The sequence below is a fragment of the Acanthochromis polyacanthus genome, chromosome 13 (assembly GCF_021347895.1).
Source record: "Acanthochromis polyacanthus isolate Apoly-LR-REF ecotype Palm Island chromosome 13, KAUST_Apoly_ChrSc, whole genome shotgun sequence".
NCBI classification, from domain to species: Eukaryota; Metazoa; Chordata; class Actinopteri; family Pomacentridae; genus Acanthochromis; species Acanthochromis polyacanthus.
The window spans coordinates 10309702-10335124 of NC_067125.1; the positions used below are offsets into that span (position 1 = coordinate 10309702).

The 25423-nt window shown below is 40.6% G+C and overlaps 2 protein-coding genes across 2 annotated transcripts; one reads left to right on the forward strand and one right to left on the reverse strand.

Annotated features, from left to right (window-relative positions):
* Positions 1 to 1450: 1450 nt before the first annotated feature.
* Positions 1451 to 13560, reverse strand: sars2 (seryl-tRNA synthetase 2, mitochondrial). The gene is given in 17 exon segments (XM_022196640.2): positions 1451 to 1823; positions 1826 to 1847; positions 4049 to 4114; positions 4223 to 4315; positions 4503 to 4596; positions 6724 to 6836; positions 7096 to 7183; positions 7277 to 7322; positions 8858 to 8966; positions 9303 to 9350; positions 9466 to 9571; positions 9702 to 9765; positions 9856 to 9910; positions 10002 to 10142; positions 10288 to 10317; positions 11942 to 12037; positions 13258 to 13560. Coding segments are annotated over 17 exon segments (1563 nt in total). The 5' UTR covers positions 13534 to 13560; the 3' UTR covers positions 1451 to 1707.
* A 422-nt stretch (positions 13561 to 13982) lies between these two features.
* On the forward strand, positions 13983 to 25063 carry si:dkey-260j18.2 (uncharacterized protein LOC325231 homolog). The gene is given in 6 exon segments (XM_022196639.2): positions 13983 to 14447; positions 14867 to 15020; positions 15108 to 15186; positions 16754 to 16981; positions 17168 to 18354; positions 18357 to 25063. Coding segments are annotated over 5 exon segments (1956 nt in total). The 5' UTR covers positions 13983 to 14447; the 3' UTR covers positions 18665 to 25063.
* Positions 25064 to 25423: the final 360 nt, after the last annotated feature.

A 25423-nucleotide genomic window follows, 5' to 3' on the forward strand; every position in this document is an offset into this window, starting at 1 on the left:
ATATTGCTTTGCGTCAAACTCAGAATAAATAAACCTGTGTTCTATTTAAATTCCAAAGCATAAGCCTCTCTACACTGGAAAAACATGCCCCTCTCAAAACAAGAAAAAATGACTTATTTCAAAGAACTTTTACTTTGAACTAAGTGAAAAAAAAAATCTGCCAATAGAACAAATGAAAAATGGCTTGGTGAGATTTCTTGAAATAAGATGAGATATTTAGAATATTGAGATCTTAAAATTAGCTTGGAAAACTTATTTTAAGCTGCATTTTACCAAGATTGTCAAGCTTAGGTGCCTTAACCCTCCTGCTGTCCTCATTTATGGCACCAAAAAACATTGTTCTATTGTCTGAAAAAAAATCTAAACAATTCAGCAAAAATCCCCCAAATTGATAACAATTTGCAAAATCTTCAAGAAGTAAATTCCATAAAAGTTTCCCTTAAAAGTTTTATTTTAAAAAAATTCCAAATTTGGCAAGAAATAAAAATTTTAAAAAATCTAAAAATTGTAAATATTTTCAAAAAATGAATAAAAATCTTTCAAAAAAATCCTAAAAATATCTAAAGTGATTGCATCTATATTGTTAAAACTTTAAATATTTTATTTAAGAACATTCGGGGAAAAAAATAAACCAAAATCCAGCAAAATTCGCTGGATTTTGGTTTATTTTTTTCCCTGAATGTTCTTAAAGAAACATTTTTCCTTGACATTTTTTTTTCCACCAAAAAATTGTCAAAAATTTCCACAAAAAATTTTAAAATGTATATATATATATATATATATATATATATATATATATATATACACTCAACAAAAATATAAACGCAACACTTTTGTTTTTGCTCCCATTTTTTATGAGATGAACTCAAAGATCTAAAACTTTTTCCACATACACAATATCACCTGTGCACTAATCATGGTGTCTAATCAGCATCTTGATATGACACACCTGTGAGGTGGGATGGATTATCTCAGCAAAGGAGAAGTGCTCACTATCACAGACTTAGACAGATTTGTGAACAATATTTGAGAGAAATGGTGATATTGTGTATGTGGAAAAAGTTTTACATCTTTGAGTTTCTCATAAAAAATGGGAGCAAAAACAAAAGTGTTGTTTGTATATATACATATTCCACATTTTTAAACTTTAAACTGGGTCATTTTGACCTGCAGGACATTAAGGTTAAACTTATTTTTAACTTTCTTGTGAAATTCATCTCAAAACAAGATGACTTAAAGATTGTTTGACTTAACAAGATATTTAAGATGCATTGTCTGAAAACAAGTCCCTCCATCTTGCTGAAATGTCACTTGTTAAGTGAATTTATCTTAAATCCAGTGGGATGAGACATTTTAACTACATTTTAATACTTATATATATATATATATATATATAAAATAAGTATTGGGCCTGTGAAAAATATAACTAGTAAAAAAATTACATGATACAAAAGTTTAACTCTTTCTCTTATTGTGATTCTTGTAATAATCCATACAACACTCAGGCATACGTTCATGATCTCATGGCATGTGACCAAAGACAACATAGATATATTTACAATAAACTGCTGCATTGTGGTCTAATCTTTTTTTCAAAGCACCAACGCCCTCAATTCATACTGAACTCAAAAACTCAGATTGTGTTTAATGTAGACGCAAGTATTATTTTTTCCCTCGTTTTTAAATGTGAGCTTCGCTCCACTTCTATTATCCGGTTTTAGGAGCAGGTCTGGGTGGTCGACTGTACTGGTTGGGTCCAATGTATTTCAGTGGAGTGTACTTTGGCTTCTCAATCACTTCCAGACCCAGGTAAGGCCGCAGGGCTGGGGGACACGCACTGATCCCTCCTGGAGACATGGAGAGGAAGGAGGAAGAGGGGAAAAGGACAAAAGTAGAGAAAGAAAGATTATTATCAGTAACACTGCAATAACCTACAAGGTAAGTTTAAGAATGTCTTTAACAAACATGTTGAGAAAGAAACTTTTCACTTAGAAGAAATGTGAAGAGACTTGAAAACATTTAGTTTCTCAGCATTTATTTGGGTGCATTTTTTTTTTTTTAAACTGGTGGATTAGTGAGCTGTTACTAAAGGTGGTCTGAGCATGAATAACTGATCTGTGCTCTAAATACTTTGACTGGTGGTCTTTATAAAGGCAGATGAGCTCATGAAGCACGCCAGACAATTTCTCTATTCCCAGCCATAGACTTCTACCATGTTGTCTGTGTGTGCAGCGAAAATGGTTTCGCTGATTTCACGAGGTGTCTGAAAAGGCAAGAAATTTGCAATTTACAGCGTGTGTTCTGAGGAAATCCCTCTAAGATGAAAAAAATTGAACATTTAACACCTCCAACCGCGTCAGGCATCTGAAGGTTAGTCACGTGAAGGATTATGACAACGATAAGACCAGCACTAAGGCGGAGAGAGAACAGGACCATTTAACAACTTAATCAGCTCTCACTCAGCTGTCAGCAGCAGAGGCATCATAATGACTGCAGCCCTGCAGCAAGAAAACAAAAGCAGTAACTACCAAAATAATGAATTCATGTTATTGATGAGGCCTGCCCTGAGAAGTGACATGAGGTGATGGATATTGAGGTACACATTGTTTGCTTTTTTGTTTGTTTCTTGCTGTGCATTTTGTTGTCTGTAGTCCACTATCTCAGAAATGCAGACAAAAACTGAGGGCTGAAGCACTTTTTGCAGCTGGTACAGTAAAATGATAAAAGTACAGTGATTTGTTTTCATCTGTATTTGCTCTGAGCTGTTCCCAGTAACCAAGCATATGCTACCGTGGTTAAGGTTGTGCCTCTAAAGCTGCTTCACACTTTTCATTTTAAAACACATAACTTCTGCTACATTTAGACCTAGTGTCTACAACAGAGAATTTTGGAAAAGCTGCAGTTTATTGTTGTAAAAAAGCAGTAAAATGTTGAGCAGAAAAGGAGACTTTCAGCAACAATGATGCAGACGCTCATGTTTGATTTGTGATTATGTCTTAACTGTTGCTACGTGAAAAGATCTATCAAAATAATCTTGATTGTGGCTCATTAAGTTCCGTGCAAAATAAGTTTGAGAACGATGAAGGAATCTTTGACTCATTGTTAAATATGCTCCTTAATTTCTCAGCTCCTCTGCCTTATTAAAATGTGAAATTGTTTGGCTGTATGATGGAAACTGCAGAGTTGTTTTTATACGGTTATTTCAGCAATTAAACTACGATGAATTACAATTAGCATAAAGGCAATATAAACGACAACAGTCACAAGGGGGAGCCACCACAAATATTAGACACTGAACACAGTGAGAGGCACAGAGGAAGAGATAAAGAGAGAGGAATCATAGACTGTATATAAAGATGGACGTAGCATCTGGCTCCAGAATTGAAGCCAACCCGGAAGTGTAAAAAACTTGCAATATCACGCCGTCCGCTAGGGTTGGCTCCAAAAAGCTTTTGCTCCATAGACCCCAATTCATTTTTGGAAAAAATAAAATTTGATAGACTGATTTTCTACAGCTCAGGATTTTTTTCCCGTTAGTTTTCATGGTCAAAATGAGAGATCAGGTGGCCGATCTTAAAATAAATCAATACTGAATTTTAAATAAATCGTTAAAGTTGGCGGAGCCAGGGGGCGTGGCTATACTTGATAGACAGCAACAGAAGTCTCTGCGGTAAAATGTGGGTGGGATAAGAGAATCCTCAGCCAATCCTGCCCCTAGTTGCTCCCCGGTCCAGTCTGTTTGACGCTTTTTACGTCACTGGCTCCAAAAAATCCAAAACGGCGACCAGGAAGTAGCAAAATCCGGGCTTCATTTTCTCGGCGTTGAAACCAACGGGTGACGTCACGGTTAGTTTACGCCTGAGAGGAATGAATCTATTTTGAAAAGCGGGCTAACATTTTTACACATTAAAAGAATGTCTTTCAAAGCACACAGTCTGGTTTTTGTTTTAACTGCAGCATGTTTAAAGATTAGAATATCTATTCAGCATCAGACAAGTGTTACTTCTGGATCCTTGTGATATCTATTGCAGTAATGCTGTTGTCTTACTTTGGTCTGGTGAGTCTCCAGGATGGCGATGATGGTTCGAGGGATGGCACACGCTGTAGCATTCACCTACAAATAAGACAAAAAAAACCCCTCAACATGCATTGTGGGGGTGCCGGCAGCCGTAATGTAAAGCAGCAGGAGTGTCCAGCAGTGTGGCCTCATCTGCAGCCTTACTGTGTGGGCGTACTGCAGACTGCCGTCCTCTCGCTCATACAGGATGTTGAGGCGTCGGCTCTGGTAGTCGGTACAGTTGGACCCACTGGAAATCTGACGCATACAGAGAAGAACGCCCGAGGGTTGATTTACTTGCATATCGCTGCACAATAAGGAGAGTCTCCACTGACTGCAGAGTGAAGGCGTGTTTTTGAGCCACTCAGCAGATCATCAGTTTAACTTCAGTTACTTCCTATGCTTCTGAATTATGAAGTGCAGATAAGGTAAGAGGGTAAAAGACCTCTCCATAGCTGTTCCTTCCAGGCATCCAGGCTTCAATGTCGTACTTTCTGTGAGCGGGAGGTCCCAGTTCCTGAGTGGGCATGTCCAGCACTCTGAAGGAAAATAAACAAAAGCTTTAAACACGAGGAACAGAACGTCTCATCTATTAAAGGCTGCACAAACTGGAATACTTCACCTCTAGCTATCAGAGAAAGCTCCACCTTTGTCAGTTTTAACAGAAAGCAGCAGTATATCAGCACTTTATGACTAGAAAGCACTTTAAAAAAATGACCCAGCAAGAATTCATTTATTATCACTGTCTTTGTTTTACTATGTTGTTTTTATATGCTTGTAACTCTGTATGTTTTTCTTTTATGTCTGGGACAACTGATGGAAATTGGGCTAAATCCGCTTATTTACTGCAACCTTGTGTAAACTTATGAGACTGTACGTTCATTAATATGCACTGCGCCATCAAAATAAAGAAAGAAACGAAAGCTAAAGCACAAAATGACCTCATAACTGAATGTGTAAAACTGTAAGTAGGGTTAAAAAAAACTACATCCTAGGGGAGAAAGAGCTCCGGTGTGTTTGTGTTTCTTTAAACTAACCATAAGTGGCATTAATATTTATGGATGACTTGCGTTTTTAAACTGTGTCTACAAAAATTCAAGGTAAGATCCAACAGAAGAGAAGCACCACTAACAAGGCTGTTATCTTTAACATATTGTAGACACTGTAAGCAAAAAGTGAGGACCAGCTGCTCAACAATAACAAAACAGAAGCTTTCTTAAGGGTTTAATTGGGCATTAACTGTTAAACTAGTGCAGATGGTGAACCATGCCTAAAGAAAAAGACTTGTAATGACAAACAGGTTGGATTGTGTGTTTATGTTGGTCAGACAGTTCCACAGGATGCTGTCGGAGGCAACAATGCTTGACAATATTAGATTTTTAAATCAATGCAGGGTAGCTTATATTCAAGGACTAAAATTTACAACTTTTTAAAATTCTGAGTACCACTGCAGCACAGTCTTCTGCAGCGAGTGTTGCATTGTTGGTTGTTTGCAGCTTTAATGCTGTCTGAGTGTTTTCGAATCTCTTTACAGCGAGTTATTCAGCCCTAGAAGAGTTTCTTTGGACTGGAGGCCTGCACTAGGAAGCAAGATTAGTGGGTTAGTAGGCATGTTGAGCCAAAAGTCAGAGTTTTCAGTCCTCTTTTAACCTGGCTACATCTGCATGGTAACATACGCTGCAGAGCTAACCCGGTCGGGAGCGTTTTCTGTGCAGAGTTTTGGATTTAGATCGACTGTTGGAGGCGTCTCCCTTTAAACAAAGCGTTTCCAGACGTTTATTTAGTGATAGATTCTCAGCTGAGAGAAAAAGTTTTATCCGTAAACATGTTGATCTGTACGTTACTAAAACCGCTGAATGAAGCCGCGGAGCTATAATATTGTACACTGTATGTATTGCGTTGCCATGGGAACTTAAATGCGTCTAGTTTTTGACGCAGAAATTGTAAAAATATGTTTCAACTTTGGTCTCGATTTGCTGTCATTCATGAATGGATGTATAATATGTATAAGCTCTACAGTTTCTATGTTTGTCTGCTTCAATAAGTGCACTGTTAATATTTCTCCCACACACTGAATGACCAATGGGCTCAGGTGTAAATGATGATGATGGAAACACAGTTCATCTGTCAGCACAATACAAAAGTAATATTTTCCTTCTTTCTTTTCTTTTGTCATACACTACCATTCAAAGGTTTGGGGTCAGAAATACAGTCTAGACTTTAATGTGGTAAATGACTATTCTAGCTAGAAATGTGTGATTTTTAATAGAATATCTCCATAGAGGTACAGAGGAACATTTCCAGCAACCATCACTCCTGTGTTCTAATGCTACATTGTGTTAGCTCATGGTGTTGAAAGGCTCATTGATGATTAGAAAACCCTTGTGCAAATATGATAGTTTTCATGGAAAACATGATATCGCCTGGGTGACCAACCACAAACTTTTAAACGGTAGTGTTATTCAAGTGTGTTTGGCCGGAAAAGCTCAAACATCTCCAAGGAAACATCAACAGTGTCTGTTATGTCTCCAGATTAATATTTCTCACTGCTGGCGCTGGTGTTGTTTAAGAGTCAACAGGGGGAAGCACACGTCTCCATTTTGCAATTGAAGCATTTTTCCTCGTTGTGCAACAGAGACTGTGTGTGCGTTTCTGTTTCTATTGACCTGTAGTGTAGTTCCAGTGCAGAAAACATCTCTTTTTGCAAAGAGACAAACTCCTCCAGCAGCTGAGAGCTTTCTTCTCCGGTCTCATCTGCTGTCACTCCAAACATCTCGACCTGAGCACAAATTCACACACAGCGGATGACAAACCTTGTTTTACAATATTTGCACAATTTTAGAAGATATTTTTTTTGAGATTAAACAAAAATGATTTGTAGCAAACATAAAAATTGAGTTAATATGCAAATTTTAAAGGCCTGCACATCATTTACATCTGAAAACGTATTATTTACATCAAGCACACAAATTGTGTTTTCTGCATTTATATACATTCCTCCAACTAAAACCTCCAGTGTTTCCGTGTGTCTTATTGACCTTATTGAAGTGATGAACCCTGTACAGCCCCCACGTCTCTCTGCCTGTGTCAGTCTCAGCTCTGTAGCAGGTGCTGCTGCACGCCGTCCTGCAGCGAGACGACAGCTCAAGTCAGTTTTATTTACTTCAATACAACAAACACCCTATCTGCAACAAACTAGGAGTGAGAGGTGCTTCTAACCTGACGGGCAGGTCCTTCCAGTTTACTGCATGATCCATGAAATACCCTGAAGAAGACAAACACAAATGGATGCGTCCATTTAATGCAAGTTTTATTAAAGAGTCGGACAGATCCTAACATGATTGGCTCATATTGTTTAGATCAAAATGGCACACTAAAGCCTTAAAGATATTCTGAGCATCCTGGGCACTTTTCCTTAAAAAGTCATAACCTCAGTCTTGCTAGGTCGGACCTGCTAACATTTCCAAATCACCTTCAGCATGGTAACACGTCTTAGCTACATGCTGACAGACACAACATACTTTGATTTCTGTAAAGTAATTTGAAGGTTTTTCACACAATCCAACACCAGTATTTACCTGCCAAAAGCATAAAACACCTTTCTTAATCACTTTGCCCTGCAATACACATCAATTATAAACTGAAATGTACACAAAAACACAATTTTACAGCGAAAAAGACGGAGACCTTAATGCATCAGATTAATGAGACTCGGCAAAAATGAATCCAATCCAGGTTTTGACAAAAAGTTAACAGAAGCTGATGTTTAGGTTGTCTTCAGACAGAAGCAGGATCCATATGAATGTCGAGGTGATGCATTTATTCATGTGAACAACAAAAGTAACTGCATTAATTACCTATAATTATAAATGCAGCGGACATGGAAACAGGATTGATGATGATGTAAGAGAAAACGGCACTGTGTACTTTCTTTTTTTCTTTATTCTTCACCTCAGACAGGCGAGCTGTCCCAGAGTCACAGTTTATTAGCTGGAGACAAATCATTTGTTACATCGCGGACTAAGACTTAGTCTTTTCCTAATAGTGCATTATTGTGTAATATATCCCACCTGAAGTACCGTAAAATCTTGCACATTGCACACATGCTCTCTCCAGTACTGTGGTATGCATGTCTGAATGAAGCCATGAGAAACCTCAATGTAAAAGTGATCTATTTATGAATGAAAAAATGTTGTTACTTTAACAGACTAATGAATCCAGTGGTGTTATGCATCTTAAGTTTGAAAAGGGCTTATGAGGAACTATGACAGCTAATTTTGCTGGCAGGAAACAGGACTCTTGATATGTTTATTTACAGCTACACATAGATAAACTTGACAGTTAGTCGTTTTAAGTTTCTGATGACTCCTATAAGTCTGTATTTTCTATGGTGAAATTACTGAAACCTTTGCGTCTTTATCACAAAAAACAATCACGCCTTTTGGTTCGTTCATAGGTTTATTATAGGTCTTTAGAAATATGACACAATCTGCTGGTCAAAAATAGAAATGCAGTAACTTGCATTGTCAGTTTTGGTGATGTAGAGAGTTGTGTTAATTAAATGTTTGACCTCTTAACTGCTCATGAGTGGCTGCTGTTGACTGCAGCTGCTGACTCCTCTGAGACCATTTCAATGGGACCCATTTGATCCACTCGTTAGCAGACCTGGTCACAGAGAATTCTGAATTATAGGAGTCATTGGAAACTAAAGACGGCCATGACATGTATAGTCGTTGCAAGGGTATGTAAACTTTTGCTCACGACTGTATTAAGGTAATGATGATAACAATAAAGTTTCACCTGCCACTCCCACCTCTCCAGTCCCAGCCAGGTTGAGGTCTGGGAAACGGGCCGGGTCCAGTGAGTAGACCTGAGAGCGATGGGCGTTAGGCTGCATCCCACAACCCTCCTGGAACGTAACAGTAAGAGTGACACTGTGTAGCTGCACCCCATTTAAAGTGAGCACACAATTACAAAACCTAGCTAACATTTTGTTCATGTTTCTTGCTATTAGAATAGAATAGAATAGAATAGGTCTTTATGTCTACTGCTACAAGAAAACAATGAAAATCCGTTTAGCACTGTCTGTATAGCGGAATAAAAATAAACTATATAAGGCAATATTAACGCACACTAAAAATAAATACAACATTACTACTCTTAATGTGTAATTTATGAACATTCAAATTACACTTTTTCCATTAAATAACATTCTGCTATTGTGCCACAGAGTTCCATCACTTACAAACACTGCCCCCTTCAGCATGTCAGGTACAACCATGGGAATGAAGCCCTGCAGGAGTCAAAAACAAAGCTTGAGATTATGGAGTCGTCTACATGCTAATGAAATGACACTTTTTAATTTTAGAGGCATCATATTTATTTTATTTTTTAAAAAGCATGCGTACCCGTTTCTGCACTGTGTCCAGGGCGAAGTTCTGGAGTGCGATTTGAAGTCTGGCTCCTGCTCCTCTCAGATAGTAGGACCTGTGGCCTGAGACGTGAGCGAGATGCCTGCAGCAGAGGACAGAGGAAATGTAAAAATTAGGACAATAAGGGTAGCCTACATGAAACTAAATATTGCAAAGTGCAGACAGCACAGCCAGGGGACCAGATATTTAATAAGAACATCCAGAGTGCTCACCTCTGCCTGATGAGACCCAGCTCCTCCCCCAGCTCTATGTGGCCTCTGGGCTTGAAGTCAAACTCTACAGCACACATTTTCTAATTAGTCTTGTTAAAAATAAAACAGTAAACCATTAAAGTTTTTCATCCACAATTCTCACCACATCAGTCACCTGGTTTCTGTCCGACAAGCTCCACCACCCTCGCCTGGCTTTCATCTCCAACCGGCTGAGAGAGGACAGAAAAACAGAACCTTACAGACTTGAAAGTCCCTCCTAGGATTGTCAGAACAAAGCATGAGCGTGCAGTAAATCCTCACCACATCAGGGTGTGAGGTGTTGGGCAGCCTGAGCGCTTGGCCGTAGTGTTCCTGATCCAGTTCGGTCTCTTTGGGGTAGAGATGGTTGAGTCTGGTGCGGATCTCTCGACCTTTCTGCAGCGCCTGGGTGTACTCTGGAACCTGCAGGACAAACAACCAGGACTCAGAAGTGGCTCCAAGTGTGATTTATTACAGCACAGGGCAAAGACAAGGCAGTACGAGTGTCACAGCTGATTGATCCAGGAACAAAGTAATAAAAGATAAGAGGTTCTGAAGTTGAACTTACATTGGCGAGGGCTTTCTTGTCCTTCTTGCTCTGTGAGGAAAAGATAATTTATGTCAGACTTATGGATGCAGCTTTACACACCTGCAACATGTGACTACGCAAAATGTCAAACTGAGCAAACCTTTAGTGAAAACAGGGATTTTAGACAAATGTGTTCATTCAGAGAAAACTGTTTCATGTCCACTGAATGTACACTCCAGATCAAAACCTTAAGACCAGTTGGAAAAATTGCAATTTGCGTTGAAAATGCAAAAAGAAGAAATGAGAGCAAGAGAAAAAAAATTGGAGCAGATAATTTATTGAAAACTGCATTTAGACTCAAACATGCTTTTGTCAGCTGATCAAACGTTGAAAACCACAGCCTTTAGAAGCCAAAATCTGCACCAAAAAATGGATTCCATGTCATTTCCTGTCAGGTATTCTAACTGTCATGACCTCCTGATGGCTAAAAAGCTTTTTGTTTTTGAACATAGTAGCACTGTTGAGCTCATAAGCAAAGGCCTCTCACAGTGAGGCCATCGCTGCTGAGGTTGGACGCAGTGAGACAGTCATGCTGAATTTCTTAAAAGATCCTGAGGGTTATGGAACAAAAAAGTCAAGTGGTAGACCTAAAAAAATTTCACCAGCTCTGACCTGGACCTGATTGGCTGTCCATCAGGACACAGGACGAGCCTCAACCCAGATTAAAGCTCTTACTGGTGCTGACTGCAGCCCAGTAACCATCAGACGACATATGTGAGGGAAAGGCTTGAAAAAAAACAAAACATCTTCAACATCTACATCTCCTTCGATGTCACAAAACTGCCTGTTTGAACTTTGCAAAGAGCCCCAAACATAGGACATTGAAAGGTGGAAGAAAGTTTTGTTCTCTGACTAGAAAAAAATGTAACCTTGATGGTCCTGATGGCTTCCAACGTTACTGGATGACAAGGAGATCCACTGGGGATGTTTTCTATGCGGCACAGTGGAGGAGGCTCCATCAGGATCTGATGAGTGGAGCTTCAGGTTGTGCAGGGCGTCAAACGGCGGCTGGCTATGTGGTGATATTGCAGTGAGCAATAATCTGTGCAGTAATTATTGGGTATTTCAACAGGACAAAGCTGCAGCTCACAACACCGACACAACAAAGGACTTCTTCCATCAGAATAGCATCACTCTTTTGGACCATCCTGTGTGTTCCCTTCATCTAAATCCAATTGAGAACATTTGGGGATGGATGGCACAGGAAGTCTACAAAAAAGGACATCATTTCCAGACACTGGATGCCCTTTGTGAAGCCATCTTCACCACTTCGAGCAACGTTCCCACCAGCCTCCTGGAAACACTCGCATCGAGCATGTCTGAATGAATTTTTGAAGTGATCCACAAGAGCGGTGGAGCTACTCATTACTGAGTCCTTTTTTGACATTTATATTTCTGTTTTGAAGGGGTTTCAGTTTGTTTTTGAGCTCTGGTCTTAAACTTTTGATCAGCTGATGAACAGCCTATTTCAGTTTAACTGTTGTTTTTAATCAGTTTTTTTCTTCTCGCTCCCATTTCTTCTTTTTGTATTTTGAAGCTCTACTTAGAACCTTCTTAAGATCCAACAGTGCAAAATGCAATTTCTTGCAATTTTTCAACAAGGATCACTAAAGTTGTACCGAGGTTTACTCACCACTAATGCTTTCACAGTGTCACTGACGCGTCTCTTCTCCTGCTCCAGTTCAGAGATTTCTGTCCTCACCGCCTGAAGCTCCTGCCACACACACACCTGCAACACAAACACAATCAGTAGGGTTGAGTGAAAAACAAAGCTAAAAATATAACAAGAAAATGAAAGAAAATCTATACTCAGCTTTTTTTTTCATTTCTCTTAGAAAACCTTCATCCTGTTGATTTTTTTTTCAAAATACTGACTAAATATAAATATACTGAAAGCTACTGAGTCAAATTCCATGTGAGCATGTGTGGCCGACACAAAATACTTCTTTATGTATTCTTCTATATCTACATGATGATTTTGTGCTTATACTAAAAACCCACTATTATAGACTTGCTTTTATGGGAAGTTTACTTTTAGTTTTAATTAGTTCTATTGTTCAATTGTGTATTATTTTATATGCTCTCTATTGTTTTATTATAATGTAGCTACCTAGTTCTTTGGTGTGATTTCATCTTTAATTCTCTAATTTTTTGATTTTTAATTTCTAATTTTTAATCTTCAATCGTACTCTTTCATTTTCAAACTGTCTAGTTCCTCTGTTGGATATTTGTGCCGATGTAGGAAATTATTAATTGACCTTCTTATCATTTTTACTCTTTATTTTGATTGACTACTCTTCCTTATCTCCTTACATCTCATTTGATTGTTGGTGTTTCTATGTTTTGGCTGTGAATGCTGTTCTTAACTCTACATAACCATTTGTATTGTATTTGCTACATGAGTTTCTGAGACCTCTGTCTCATCGACATGATAAATAGTTAAATAAATAGAACAAAACTAGTTTTCGCTTCTAAAATCAACATTGTGAGCAAAAAGTTGCCCGATGCATCAAATGTGATACAAAAAATATATGATAAACAAAATTATACAGTATTTTTTTTTATTTTTTAAAAAAGATTTTATTAAGAGGGATAATAAACATCTCAGTTACAAAAAATATAGAATTTTCTCGGTATTTTTTTCGCTTTACAGGGTTAAGGGTATCACATTAATAAAGCATTATTATTTATACTGATTTTTCTAGGCTAAAGAACATATCATGCCTGTTGCTTTTATCTAAATGTTCACTATGAAGACACATTTGTAATTGTTAAATGAGACACCAAGCACAGCTTTCACTTAATATGTTAACTATTTTAGTAAAAATGGTTGGGTTTAATGTTTTGGTGAATTACAGAATGTTAGTGATGAGGATGCACTGCATATTTCAGCAAAGATAACATTGTCATTACTATACAATGTCACAAAGAGGACTGCTAAACACTTACAATCTTCCTGACATCGTCTCCTGTCAGGTCTCCCTTCCTGTTCTCCACATTAGCGATGACTTTGTCGGTCTCCTCACACACTGCTCTCATGTCCAGATCCGGCTTGTCGCTGTAGCCTTCACGGACATGTTCGTACAAACTGCTCCGGGCTGCATGTGAGAGGCGGAGCGGGACTACCACGCTTATCCTGTGCCTTGAACACTGCCCGGCTACCGGCTTCAGCACAGTCCGGACAAAGCCTCCAACTCTCCCAACCATGCCGATGCAGGTCGCCATTTTTGTCTGATAGTAGATGCTGCATTCATGTCTATAGGATATATCTCTACCGTGCTCATTTTAAACTTCTGCACAATTTTCCTTCCGCTTTATGGCATTTGAACTCATGTTTAAATATTAAATTAATATTTAGATTTCATTTATACTTCGTGGCCTTTCTTCTTTTCTGTTTTAACCGCTTGAGAACACAAAGAACTCTATTTCTGCCAATAAAACGTCCGTATTTGCCATGAATGCCACACGAATGCGGAAGTGATTATTTGGCGGATCGAGAAAGAAAATAAAACGTTAACAAAGCATAATTTAAATTTTATTTTAACATGTCAGGAATTTAACGCAACGGAGGTCACATAAAGTCGACGAAGCAGAAGTTAATATTTACATTTTCCAACGACGGAAATCCAACAAACGGTCGTCACGAGTCAAAGGTCAGCCAATCAGAGGAGCGGAGGTTTACCATTGCGGTAATCCGGTTCAGACATGACAAGTGCGGCCGACTGAAGCTCAACTCAGTACAGCTTTCTGCCCCGGGGGCTTCAAAAAACTCCGCCACACCGTCTCAGCACCGAGCTGGACGTGTGAGCACAATGCCGCGGTGTATGGATGCGTGTTACGACGAGACCCGTTCGTCCGGGAGGAGAAGTGCTCCCTTGTCAAGCTAGTTTGGTCCGTCAGCAGTGGTGATGGTGAGCGCCGGGCTGGATGAGCAGCGAGTAGCCTGACGCCACTTCAGCACAGGCCGGGACGAGCCTTTCAGTTGAGCCCGGAGCACCGAGACACCCGGATGCTTCGAAGTTCACGGGTAATAAACGGGGTAGTTGGACACAGTTAGCCCGCTCCAAACGGTCTCACCAATTCCTGCTGAAAGTGAGACCCAACCAGCTTTCACGGTGGAAACCAGAAGAAGAGCAAAGGTGAGGAAAGCTAAAAAAAAAATCACCATGTTTCAGCAACAGTCTGCTGTGTCATTTAGTGTAGGAAGAATTCATGAAAAGGTTATCACTGTGGAGAAAATAGAACATATTTGAACATCAGAGTATGCCACATGTATATAAAGCTGTAATTATACTATACAATACATATAAAGCTGGAATTATACTGCACAACACAAATATACAGTCATAATGTTTGGCTAGAAAAGCACTATTTTTCACAGAGACAGGTGTTATCTGGGTCATATGTGTGTAAGTCTCTATAAAACTAGGCCTTGCATGAGTAAAGATGAACGTGTTGACCTGTTGTGTGTTTGCTCACTTTAAATGCATTTTTATTGCCCTCTCGGGACAAATAAAGTTTGCTGAATCTGAATTGTGTGTGTGTGTGTGTAACCCAGATGAATGCTGTGCGGGGGGGCACAGTCACCTGGCGTCCCCAGCCATGGCAGGACGGGGACGGAGGAGGAGGGGAGCCGCTGTCAGACAGCGACTCCGAAGAGGAGGACTTCCCCGATGACAGCACCACACCGCTGGGGGACTACATTACCCACGGTGAGACAGAGAAACAAAGAAGACCAGGCTTTCTCTGCCCCCGTCCCATTCCTCCGTTTCATTCCCTCTTTCTCCTTGTGTTTTCAGGACTGAAGCAGCTCCTGGATGCTCAGCAGCTGTGTGATGTGACTCTGCTTGTTGAGGGGAAAAAGTTCATGTGTCACAGGTGAGACTGACACACCTTACAAAGCCGTTTGGTGACTCACTTTACAGACACACACACACTGACAAGAGCAGCTATTTAGCCATCTATGGAAGATTTTATTTTGTTGGTGTCACTAATTTACTCTTGTCTTGCTGCTTGTCAAAAATATCCCATTCAATATTTAACATATTTAACCCTCGTGTCGTCCTGTGGGTCAAAATTGACCCGTTTTAAAGTTTGAAAATGTGGAAAAAAAATATTTTCACAGTGAAAATTCTGATGTCCACATTTTCAACATTTTTGTGATTTTTTTTTAAACATTTTTTGATGGAGAAAAAGAAATGTTAAAAATGGTATTTTTTGTGAATGTTCTTAAAGAAAATATTAGAAGTTTTACTGATAGATATGTAATCACTTTAAATATTATCAGGATTTTTTTTTGGAAGATTTTCACTCATTTTTTTGAAAATATTTACAAGAATTTCCTTGCCACATTTGGGGGATTTTTTTTACTACAAGTTATTGGAATTTTCTTCTTGAAGGTTTTGCAAATTTTCAGAAATTTGGGGATTTTTTTTGCTGAATTTTTTGATTATTTTTTTTAGACAATGAAACAATATTTTTGGTGCCCGTAAATGAAGACAACAGGAGGGTTATTATCAGCTATAACAACCAGATATTACAGATAATTATTACAGATCAGTTTAATTTCACCACCAATAAAACTAAGAATGCAAAGCAGATGTGACTTCAGATAATTCTGATATGTCTCTGGTCAGCTCTGTCGTAATTCAGAAGCTGTTTGTGTTGAGCGTTTTTTGAGACAGAAGACGAACTACTTCTCTCCAATTAAGCTGTTTATTTTCTAATATCAGTGTCTCAAAAGAATCTTGCACAAAGACCTTTTTCTGTTTGGAACAGCCTCCCAGAAAAGGATGAAATCTGATATGAACACACCGTTTTATCCAGTGTGGTAAAATGTGATTAGTTACAGAACACAAACGTATAATTCAGATATTGAAATATGATAGGCTAAAGGTGGGGATACACCGCGGTTTAGGCTTAGTTCTCCTATTAGTTGGTGAGCAGATATGTCCATATCTCTTAGCACAGGATTCATCCAATCAGCAGGAGCCGCACCCTGTTAGAAGAACCCTCCTGCAAACTTCTCATAGGGAGGATTATTATGGTTTTCTCCCTCAAACAACCTTGAGTTTCAATACAATTAGTTTTACATGGTAAGGAAAAAGGTGCTGTGTGTCAAGGCCAAAACTCTATCTTTGTTAGTGTGTGTGTGCAGCTGTAACTTTCCAGCTTGACCTGTCTGTATCCATCATGTATTTAACCCTTCCTCTCTCTGTTTAGGTCAGCACAGCTCATACATTAATTACACAACAAATGATTATTAATATCAATGTTGTATTACTCATATGTGATATCAGTTTCAGTGTTCAGCTAGCGGTGCCTTAAAAAATACATCCTAACATTTTCTGATGGGTTGACTGTCACTTCTCACAAAAAATGCTTCCCTTGTAAAATGTAAAAGTGTCGTCTGCATGTGGAAAGACTCTCTTTCTCTGCCCCTCAGAGTCCTTTTAGCGGCAGTGAGTCCCTACTTCCGGGCCATGTTCACCAGCCCTCTGGTGGAGTCCCGCCTCACCGAGATCCGACTGGAGGAAGTGACGCCGTCTGTTATGGAAACTGTGATCCAGTTTGTGTACACCGGTGAAGCGGGGCTCTCCCTGGACACAGCAGAGGATCTGTTTGTGGCTGCCAACCGCCTTCAGGTCATGCCCCTTCAAGACTTGTGCTCCAGGTACAGTTCATAGTAGTAAGACTTTACACTTCAGATGGAGATGGTTTTACTTCATGACCAGCTTTTAGTCAACACGCCAGCTTCCCCCTTCTGGATTTTAAACCCTCTTCTTTCATTTCCTCTTTTCTCTTCTCCTTCTGCTGCCTTTCTCTCCTCTGTCGTTTCTCTCCACTCTAATCTTTCCAGGTTTCTATTTGAGCACCTCTCAGTGGATAACTGTCTGGGGATGTATTCACTGGCTCGCTCTCACCATGACCAGCTTCTGCTGCGTGCCTCCCTGCGGCTCGTAGCCCAACACTTTCCTCGGGTGGCTCGGCAGAAAGATTTCCTTCTGCTTGACCATGGCACCTTAGGCAGCCTCCTGAGCTCCGACCGCCTCGGGGTGGACTCTGAGGCGGAGGTCTACGATGCGGCACGCCGCTGGGCAGAGCACCAGCCGTTGGACCGCTACGCCCACATGCCGGCACTGCTTCACCACCTGCGCCCAGGACTGCTGTCCCAGGAGGAGAGTCGAAGGCTGAGCCAGGAACTGGGGCCTGCTGCTGCGGGGGAAGGCCTCGGTGGACCTCTGAGACCACGTGAGGGAATGTTTGAGAAAAAGATTGTCTGCGTGGATCTGACACCTCGGGAAGATGAGAATTTAGCTGCAAGAGACTACACAGTGGACTGCTTTGACCCTCGGACAGGGAAGTGGGAGAAGTTAGCAGCTCTGGGTTCACTTGTGAGTCCTGGCTGCACGGCTGTGGGTGACAGGCTGTTTGTAGCTGGTGGGATCCTGCGGACCGGCTCTGTGTCTGCAGCCGTGCATGAGTATGATGCTGTGTTGGACCGCTGGATAGAGCGACCTTCGATGGTCCAGCCCCGGGCTATGCTTGGTCTGCTGGGCTGTGGAGAGTCCCTCTATGCTTTGGGTGGCAGTAACCGCTCCGCTCTGCTGGACTCCAGCGAAGCCCTGGAGCTGACGACGCTTCAGTGGGGCCCCGGGCCTCGGCTGCCGCTCCCACTGCGAGCCTTCGCCTGTGCAGCGCTGCGTGGACGACTTTACCTTCTGGGTGGAACCACACTTGAACAGAACCGGGCTGTGGTCCACTCAGGTGTGCTCATTTATCACACCCTGACAGACTGTTGGACACGTGTGGCGCTGGACTCTGGTGCCACCTGCCTTGCTGGAGGAGTAGCAGTGCGAGGGGGAGTCTGCGCTATCGGCGGATACATGAGGGATACTACAAAGTTCCTGGATGGAAACTACACCAATCTGGAGACTTTAGATGCTACTGGCCGGGTGCTGTTCTTTAGAGAGGGCCGGGGGTCAGGCGTGGAGAGGGAGGTGACCGGAGGAGGAGTGATGGTCAGCGCAGAGCAGCGGGGGGTGGAGGTGGTGGAAGCGACCGAGCACCGAGTCCTGTTGTCTTTCCCGGGTTGCCACGGCGGATTGCAGCAGGGGGTGTGGCCAGGTGGAAAAGGAGGATTTATGTGTTGGGTGGGGAAAACGGCTCGCGGTTCTATGACAGCGTGTACTGTTGGAAACCCGGCTGGCGCAGCTGGGTCCAGAGACGGGAAAAACTCCCGGGAGACACTGGAGGGGTGAGCCAGTTCGGGTGTACCACTCTAAAATTTCCTAAGAAACACATCCTGTCCAGACTGAGACTAGCCAAAGAAAACTGCAAGAAGCCCTCTAACTAGCCTGACATGGATCAGTATGACTGGAGAGGCAGAGATGAGCTCCAGGCTGAATGAGCTCCTTGTTGACCTCTTGAAATTTTGGTGTGAGAAACTGAATCACAAGGAAAATACAATTTTATACAGTCTGAGTGCAGCGGCAGAGCAGGACTTGATGGTATGAGATGTATCATCATCGACAGTCATGCAGATGGAGGGCAAGTGGAGCCAGGAGCTGGTTAAAAGTCAGGCAACATGCACCTGAATGTAACCTAATTCACTAAATGTCAGAACAGTGAAGTCCTTTGAAAGAGAAAAGGGCCTTTGAGTAGTTTTCTTAAAAGTGTAATGTCATGTTCAGCTCGCTGCTGATGTCATATTTTTCAGGCAGTTTGGAAATCATTTCAATGCTGTGAATTTCTTGTCAGCGTCTAGTTTGGACACAAGGATACTGGCACATTTCCGACCACGCTTTCTTCCACTTTATTTGCATAAATGCTGTCTTTTGTCTGACGTGGGCCCGTGAAGCCCTTTGACACTGCTAAAAGGGCTACACAAGTAAACTTGAGGAGACATATCATAAACTGACTGGCTTCTAGACAGTTCTCACTTGTACAATAAGTTAGTCATTTTTTAACCCGCCTGTTGTCCTCACTTATGGGCACGCAAAAAAAAAACAATATTATTTGTTGTCAGAAAAAAAGAAAAAAAAAGAAAAGGGCAACAAAATTCCCAAATTTCTGAAAATTTGCAAAACCTTCAGGAAGAAAATTCCAGTAATTCCTTAAAAGTTTTATTTTTTAAAAAAAGAGGAAAATTCTTGTAAATATTTTCAATATTTTGGTGGATTTTTTTGTGAATGTTCTTAAACATTTTTAACAATTCTTTTTTCCATCAAAAAATGTTCAGAGATTTCCCAAAAATGGTGAAAATGTGGATGTCAGAAGTTTCACTGTGCAAATATATTTTTTTCCCCCACATTTTCAAACTTTAAAACGGGTCAATTTTGACTCGCAGGACAACACGAGGGTTAAAATATAACATCTTTCAAAAACTAGGTGTTTTACAAAGACATGAGCAAATAATAATTGCATGAATAATACTTAATGGACATCTGCCAGACTATATCGGACTGAATTCAGGTTCAAAAGGGACGAGGATGAAGGTGTAGTCAGGGAGCTTGCCTTAATGATGATCTTTATGAATTTAAAATAATTTCTAAAACATGCAGGTGTCTAGATATGTGTTGTGTGGATTCTTTAGTTGGATTTAGTGAGTAGTCCTGCTGCAGCGTTCTGGAGCAGCAGAAGCTTTGATGGGTGCTATTACGTAAGTCAGGAGCACAGTGAGTTACAGTGATCTGTATTGACTGCATGCGTCACAGTTTCCACATGTGTTGTGGATAGAAATGATCTAATTTTAAAAGTATTTCAAAGGTGCAAGATGTAAAAATTAACAGTAGACTTGAACTGGAGGCCAAAATGAAGTTTGTTGTGGACTATAACACCTACATTCCAGGAGGATAGGGAGCCTAAATAGGGGGGAAATGTGTGTGAGTTTTTTAGAGTTTGGATTTTTAGCATCTGTGAGATGGTATTGTGTATTGTGAGTGAAGAACTACGTCCGATTGTCATCTGCATTAGAATGGTGTTTGTGGAGGATTGTCGGTGCTGGAGATTGGTTTGGCTAGCTTGCTGGTATTTCTTTAAATCAGGGTGGTTCAGTGACAGTGCTTCTGCAAAATAGTGACAGGGAGCATTTTCCATGGAACTGTCATTTAAATGTCTACTTCAGGCATATGGGTTCTGTAAAGAGACAATTGAGACAATTTGAATTGTAATTGGCACTATGTAAATGAAATTCAATTAAACTGAATTGATTCACTACACATTTGGTAGATGTGGCTTAATACAAGAGCCAAGTAGTTGGGAAAACTTCACATCTTTAGCGTGAAGGTTGCTGCTCGAAGGTCCGTCTGGTCCTGATTCAAAGGGATTTGAAAATGGTAACATGCAGATAGTAGAAGAGGAAAGGAGTCGTACATGTAATGCATAGAAGAATAGGCAGACTTTTACCTGAAGTCTACATCCTACAAGTCAGACTAATCCAAAGGTAACATGTAGAGAATAGACTGAGCCTTGAGCCACTCATTAAGTGCAGAGGAAAGTGGAAGAATTGCAGACTGATGGCCACGGTTTTCTGTTGGAAATACAGGAACAAAACTGCTGTAGGGTCACCTGATGTTTAAGGTATTTAATAAAAATCACATGGTGGAGTAGATGTTAGCTGGCAGAAGAACATTGTTAACTAAAAAGAGCTTCATCGGTGTTGCAGTTTGCACTTAAACCTGTCTGAAATTTATGACAGCAGGGTTTTTCCTGGCTCAGAATGGATCTTTGGGTGGTGACTGTGCACAGCTATAAGTGTGATTTGTTGGCATACACTACAGGCAATGAGTCTGTGTTGCCTTTGTTGACAGAAATCTGCATTTTCCTGTTATTTCTGAACATTTGACTAACAAAAATGTGTATTATGCTTGAGCAAACGGAAAGAAAATTAAAAAAACAGGTTAAAAACATCTACATTCTCTAATTTTGGCGTTTATTGTTGGCCAAAGTCTCTTCTACATGCTGATATGAGCAGAGAGATCCCAGCACAGAGCCCATTGACATTTACACTGTATAGTCCATGATCTCCTCAGCAGCAGTTTTTTCCAAGACCCTGGCCAAGACGGGGAGTTGAGATATTGTGCAAAAGCTATTAAAAATGAATGGGCCAGAGTTGACTCATTCGGAGGTGCTTGAACTACAACTGATTTAAAATATTCAGGCGCATTGTGAAAGTGAGGAACTGTAATAGATGATGACTTGGATGCATGGAGATACTGACTTTGAGTATTTCTCTAAGGAAGTGAGTTGAACAGAAGCATATTTTTAGCTCATTTCTTTTTCGACAACAGCGACAAATTAGGGAGAAACTGTTTGAGCACATTGACTACCATAAACCAAAGGTAAACATCTGGTTCTGTGAGTGGCTTGGGATTTACAGCAAACCGTACTAGTAGCTGGAGCTGTGTTGTTTCATCTGTGGCTCATTCATTCAGCTTCATAGTACCAGGATAGTGTACCTGACTGGGTTGTGTCACCACCAGTGTGCAAAACATGGACCAAATAGTGTCTTTTTACTCGGTAGAATAAAACAAAAGTGGACAAATTGCAATGGAAGAAATGTGCAGAGAAAAGTTAAAGATAATATTCAATATTAACACATACAGTAAGACCATGTGTGCTTTTACGTGTACGAACAAAATCTACCATCAAAGGCATCTGCAAAGAAAATCTGTCCTTCTGACAGACTTGCTGCTTCATATTTTTAGCTAGATCTCACTGTATAATTCCAGCAATAAATGTCTGAAGGTGTCGTGCAGCCGTGTGGGAATATGACCGACAGTATCCTTGTGTCTAGACTCACTCTATCCAGCGTCGTTCCTGAACCTCCAGGCCAGGTGGGCAGCTGTCTGCACTCGCTTCAGCCGCCGTCCACAGGAATCTGAATGTACTTGGCTTGGAGGTTCTGGATTATTTACTCACTCTGACATTGCACATTATTTATTGAAATGTGTTTTAATGGGTTTTATTGTTGTTTTGAGTGCCGAGACGTTCTGTAAACTACACATTTGCCCAGAAATATAAGCGCGTTGTTTAGCTGCAACAGGCCAGTAATGATTCAGAGTGACTGCACCTTCCCTAAAGACTTTAGTTAGACTGTGACGGTCTCCTTTAAGATCACAACAGTGGAATTTAACACTACAGGCAGCAAGCACAGAACCCCCCCAGTGACACAGCTACTGCACTGCTTAAACATTTAGATTAAAAACACTGTGGTCTTTGTTTTTCTTCATACTATGAAATACAGAATAGATGATACATTGCTTCCTTTCATTTAGTCTGCTATGTGTGATTAATATGTAAAATCAAACAGAATTCCAGCCTCCCTTTTTTTCCTAACCCAGCTTCTGTTATCCCGTTTAGTTTTCACGGTAAAGGTGTAACATATTGATATGTTTCCACTGTTGCTCCCTCCTGCCCTTCACTCTGCCAGTGCCATAGCAGATAAACTGACAGGGATGACTTAGCAGCACAGTAAACCCAGAGGTTCTTCTGCTCTCATTAATCATGGTGTAAAACCCCGGTGTAGGAGTTTTCATGGAGGTGCTGTTGTACAGCGACTGTAATCGTCTCTGTTTATGGTTTACAGTTTCAAACTTGTGGGGTTTGCTTCACAAACACAAGAACAGTCTAACATTTGCTCCGAGATTCAAATTACAAGAGCGTTTCAGAAATATAATGACTGACTTATTTTAGGCTTAGAAAGTCAACCCCTCGACCCTCAGGCTGACTTAGAGCTATGTTTCCTTGGTAACGCTCAGAGACACAAACTGGTGAAAACGTGAAGAAACATGGCTCAGAGTTCAGGGTTTGCTGATAATGTTCTGCAGCGAGCAACGAGACAGAAGAGCTTTTTGAGAGCGCAGTAGTCTGCTTTGCAGAGTTATCTCAGTGAAAATTGTTGTTACTGGTAAATTTGTTGAGGAGGCGTTGGTATCCAAGTAGTTTGACACAGTTGTTACTCTGTCAAGGAACACAGCGGAGTTATGTGACGATTGACGTTGGTTTGTCCGTCTGTTAGCAACATTACTCAAAAATGGACTAACCAATTTACATGAAGTTTTCAGGGAAGGTCAGAAATGACACAAGGACCAAGTGATTAGATTTTGGTAGTGATGCGGCTTCTAGTCTGGATCTACGATCTCTGTAGCATTGATAGAGGCACAGACTCGACGGCAAGTGAACACTACATCAGCTGTCTGCTGACGATCACGTGATGGCGATGCTACTATAAATCCAACACTGCTGACTTATCAGGACTTAAACGTTGGAAATGATACAAGGAATGAGCAGCCTTGGCGGAGTACTGCACTCTCTGAGTGCTTTTCTAGTTCAGTCTGTTGTATTTTATTGTTTGGAAAAGGTCTTAATTTAGTCATAATTTGTAGCAAAATTCTCCCACTTAAAGCTGTTTTTTTTGTGTGTGTGTCGCTGGAATAAAATTCCAGACTAAACTTTGAGGAGATGTTGGAAACTTGACTTTCACATTTCCTCTTGACTCCATATACAGGGTTTAGAAAATGTAACCTATGACAGGAAACTTTGGCCAATCACAGGTCTTTTCACCAGGATGAGCTGAGATAGTGTAAAAAGCCACAGCGTCATCTCTAGGTGTTGAATGTGGAGGCAGAATGGGTTAAACTGAGGACTTTTGATGCTTTTCCATTAGCATCTACTCTGCTCGACTCTGCTCGGTTTGTGAGGTTTTCAATTAGGATGTAGCACCTGGTACCAGGTACTATTTTAGTACTCGGCTAGGGTTCCAGGTGAGCTGAGTCGAGCCAGTAATGTGACGTCTGCTGAGTGCAGGCCACTGATTGGACAGGGAGTGACACACACGAGAGCGGCTCCTTCACGAAAACTGGTGAGTGTTTGGTGACTTCAAGAAACTTTTATCATTACTTATCTCATTGGTGGCAAGCTCACTTTAAAAAACAAGTATGTTTTTTAAAGTAACGTCGTTGTCTTCTGTATGCAGACAATAAGCTAGCTAGCTAGTTAGCCATCAAGGCTAACTCCATGGCCGGGCCGCCGTGCTATGACGACTCCACCCACGATGAGGTGGTACTCAGTTGTAATGGAAAACGACCTAAGCCAAATCAAGCCAAGTGCTAGTGGAAAAGCGCCATTTGAGTTCTGTGTGAGACTTGAAGTGCTGACTTGTGGCCGCCGTGGCTTTCTAATGAGCAAATGTTTCACTAAAATCAGACTGTAAATTAGATCTGAGCCAAGCTAAGGAAAAGTCTGTCTTTGTGAAGTCGACCCCGTATCGTACGTAAGCCAAGTATGTGGCAGACCAAAAAAAAAGAATAGAACAAGTAGCAAAAACTCTTAAGTAAGGTTCTCTAATTCAGCACTAGGTGGTCAAACTCACAGTAGAGAGTTTTTTTTGTTTGTTTTTTTTATTGTTGTGAGCTTCAGTTTGTATTTCCAGGAAAACCTAACACCACACTGTCTGTTTTAGTTCCACAACATGCTCTGAATTTTCACCCAGAAATGTCAGATGGACTGCTTTCCTTTTCTTCGGTGTGCTTACAGCTTGTATGACATGTGAACAGTGTGTGATTGTGTACGCATGCATGTTTTCTATGCCGAGGCGTAAATCTGCTCTTTGCGCACATCCACACCTTCTTGCTGTGCGACCATTCAGAGAAGTGAAGCTGCCCTCATTTGTACAACCTAATGACTTTTGTGAACTGAAAGGCAAATGGATGAAAGCAGTGCTATGAAATGATTAAAGGACTATTTGCTTACACGTTTTTGATTGTGACTTTTCTTTTCATACAGCAAGAACTTTTAACCCTGACTTATCAATGATTAGATTGAACAACAACCTTAAAAATAGAGTTTTTAAAAAAAAATTAAATGATTATTCAGTGAAACATTCAGTCCAAAAAACACGGTTTGCTAGTAACATGTGCTACTTTGAGACCATAGAGAGTAATTATTTGGCCATAAAAGTCAGCATTCCTGCATGTAAATGTTGAAAATCCACTTGAACTGTGTGACTAGTAGGTTGTTTTTCGTGGTTTGGTGTTAATAATTACTCTAATAAACTGCTGATTCTGCTCATTGTCACAGCAGGACAAAGTTCTCACTTGTACCGACCACCTCA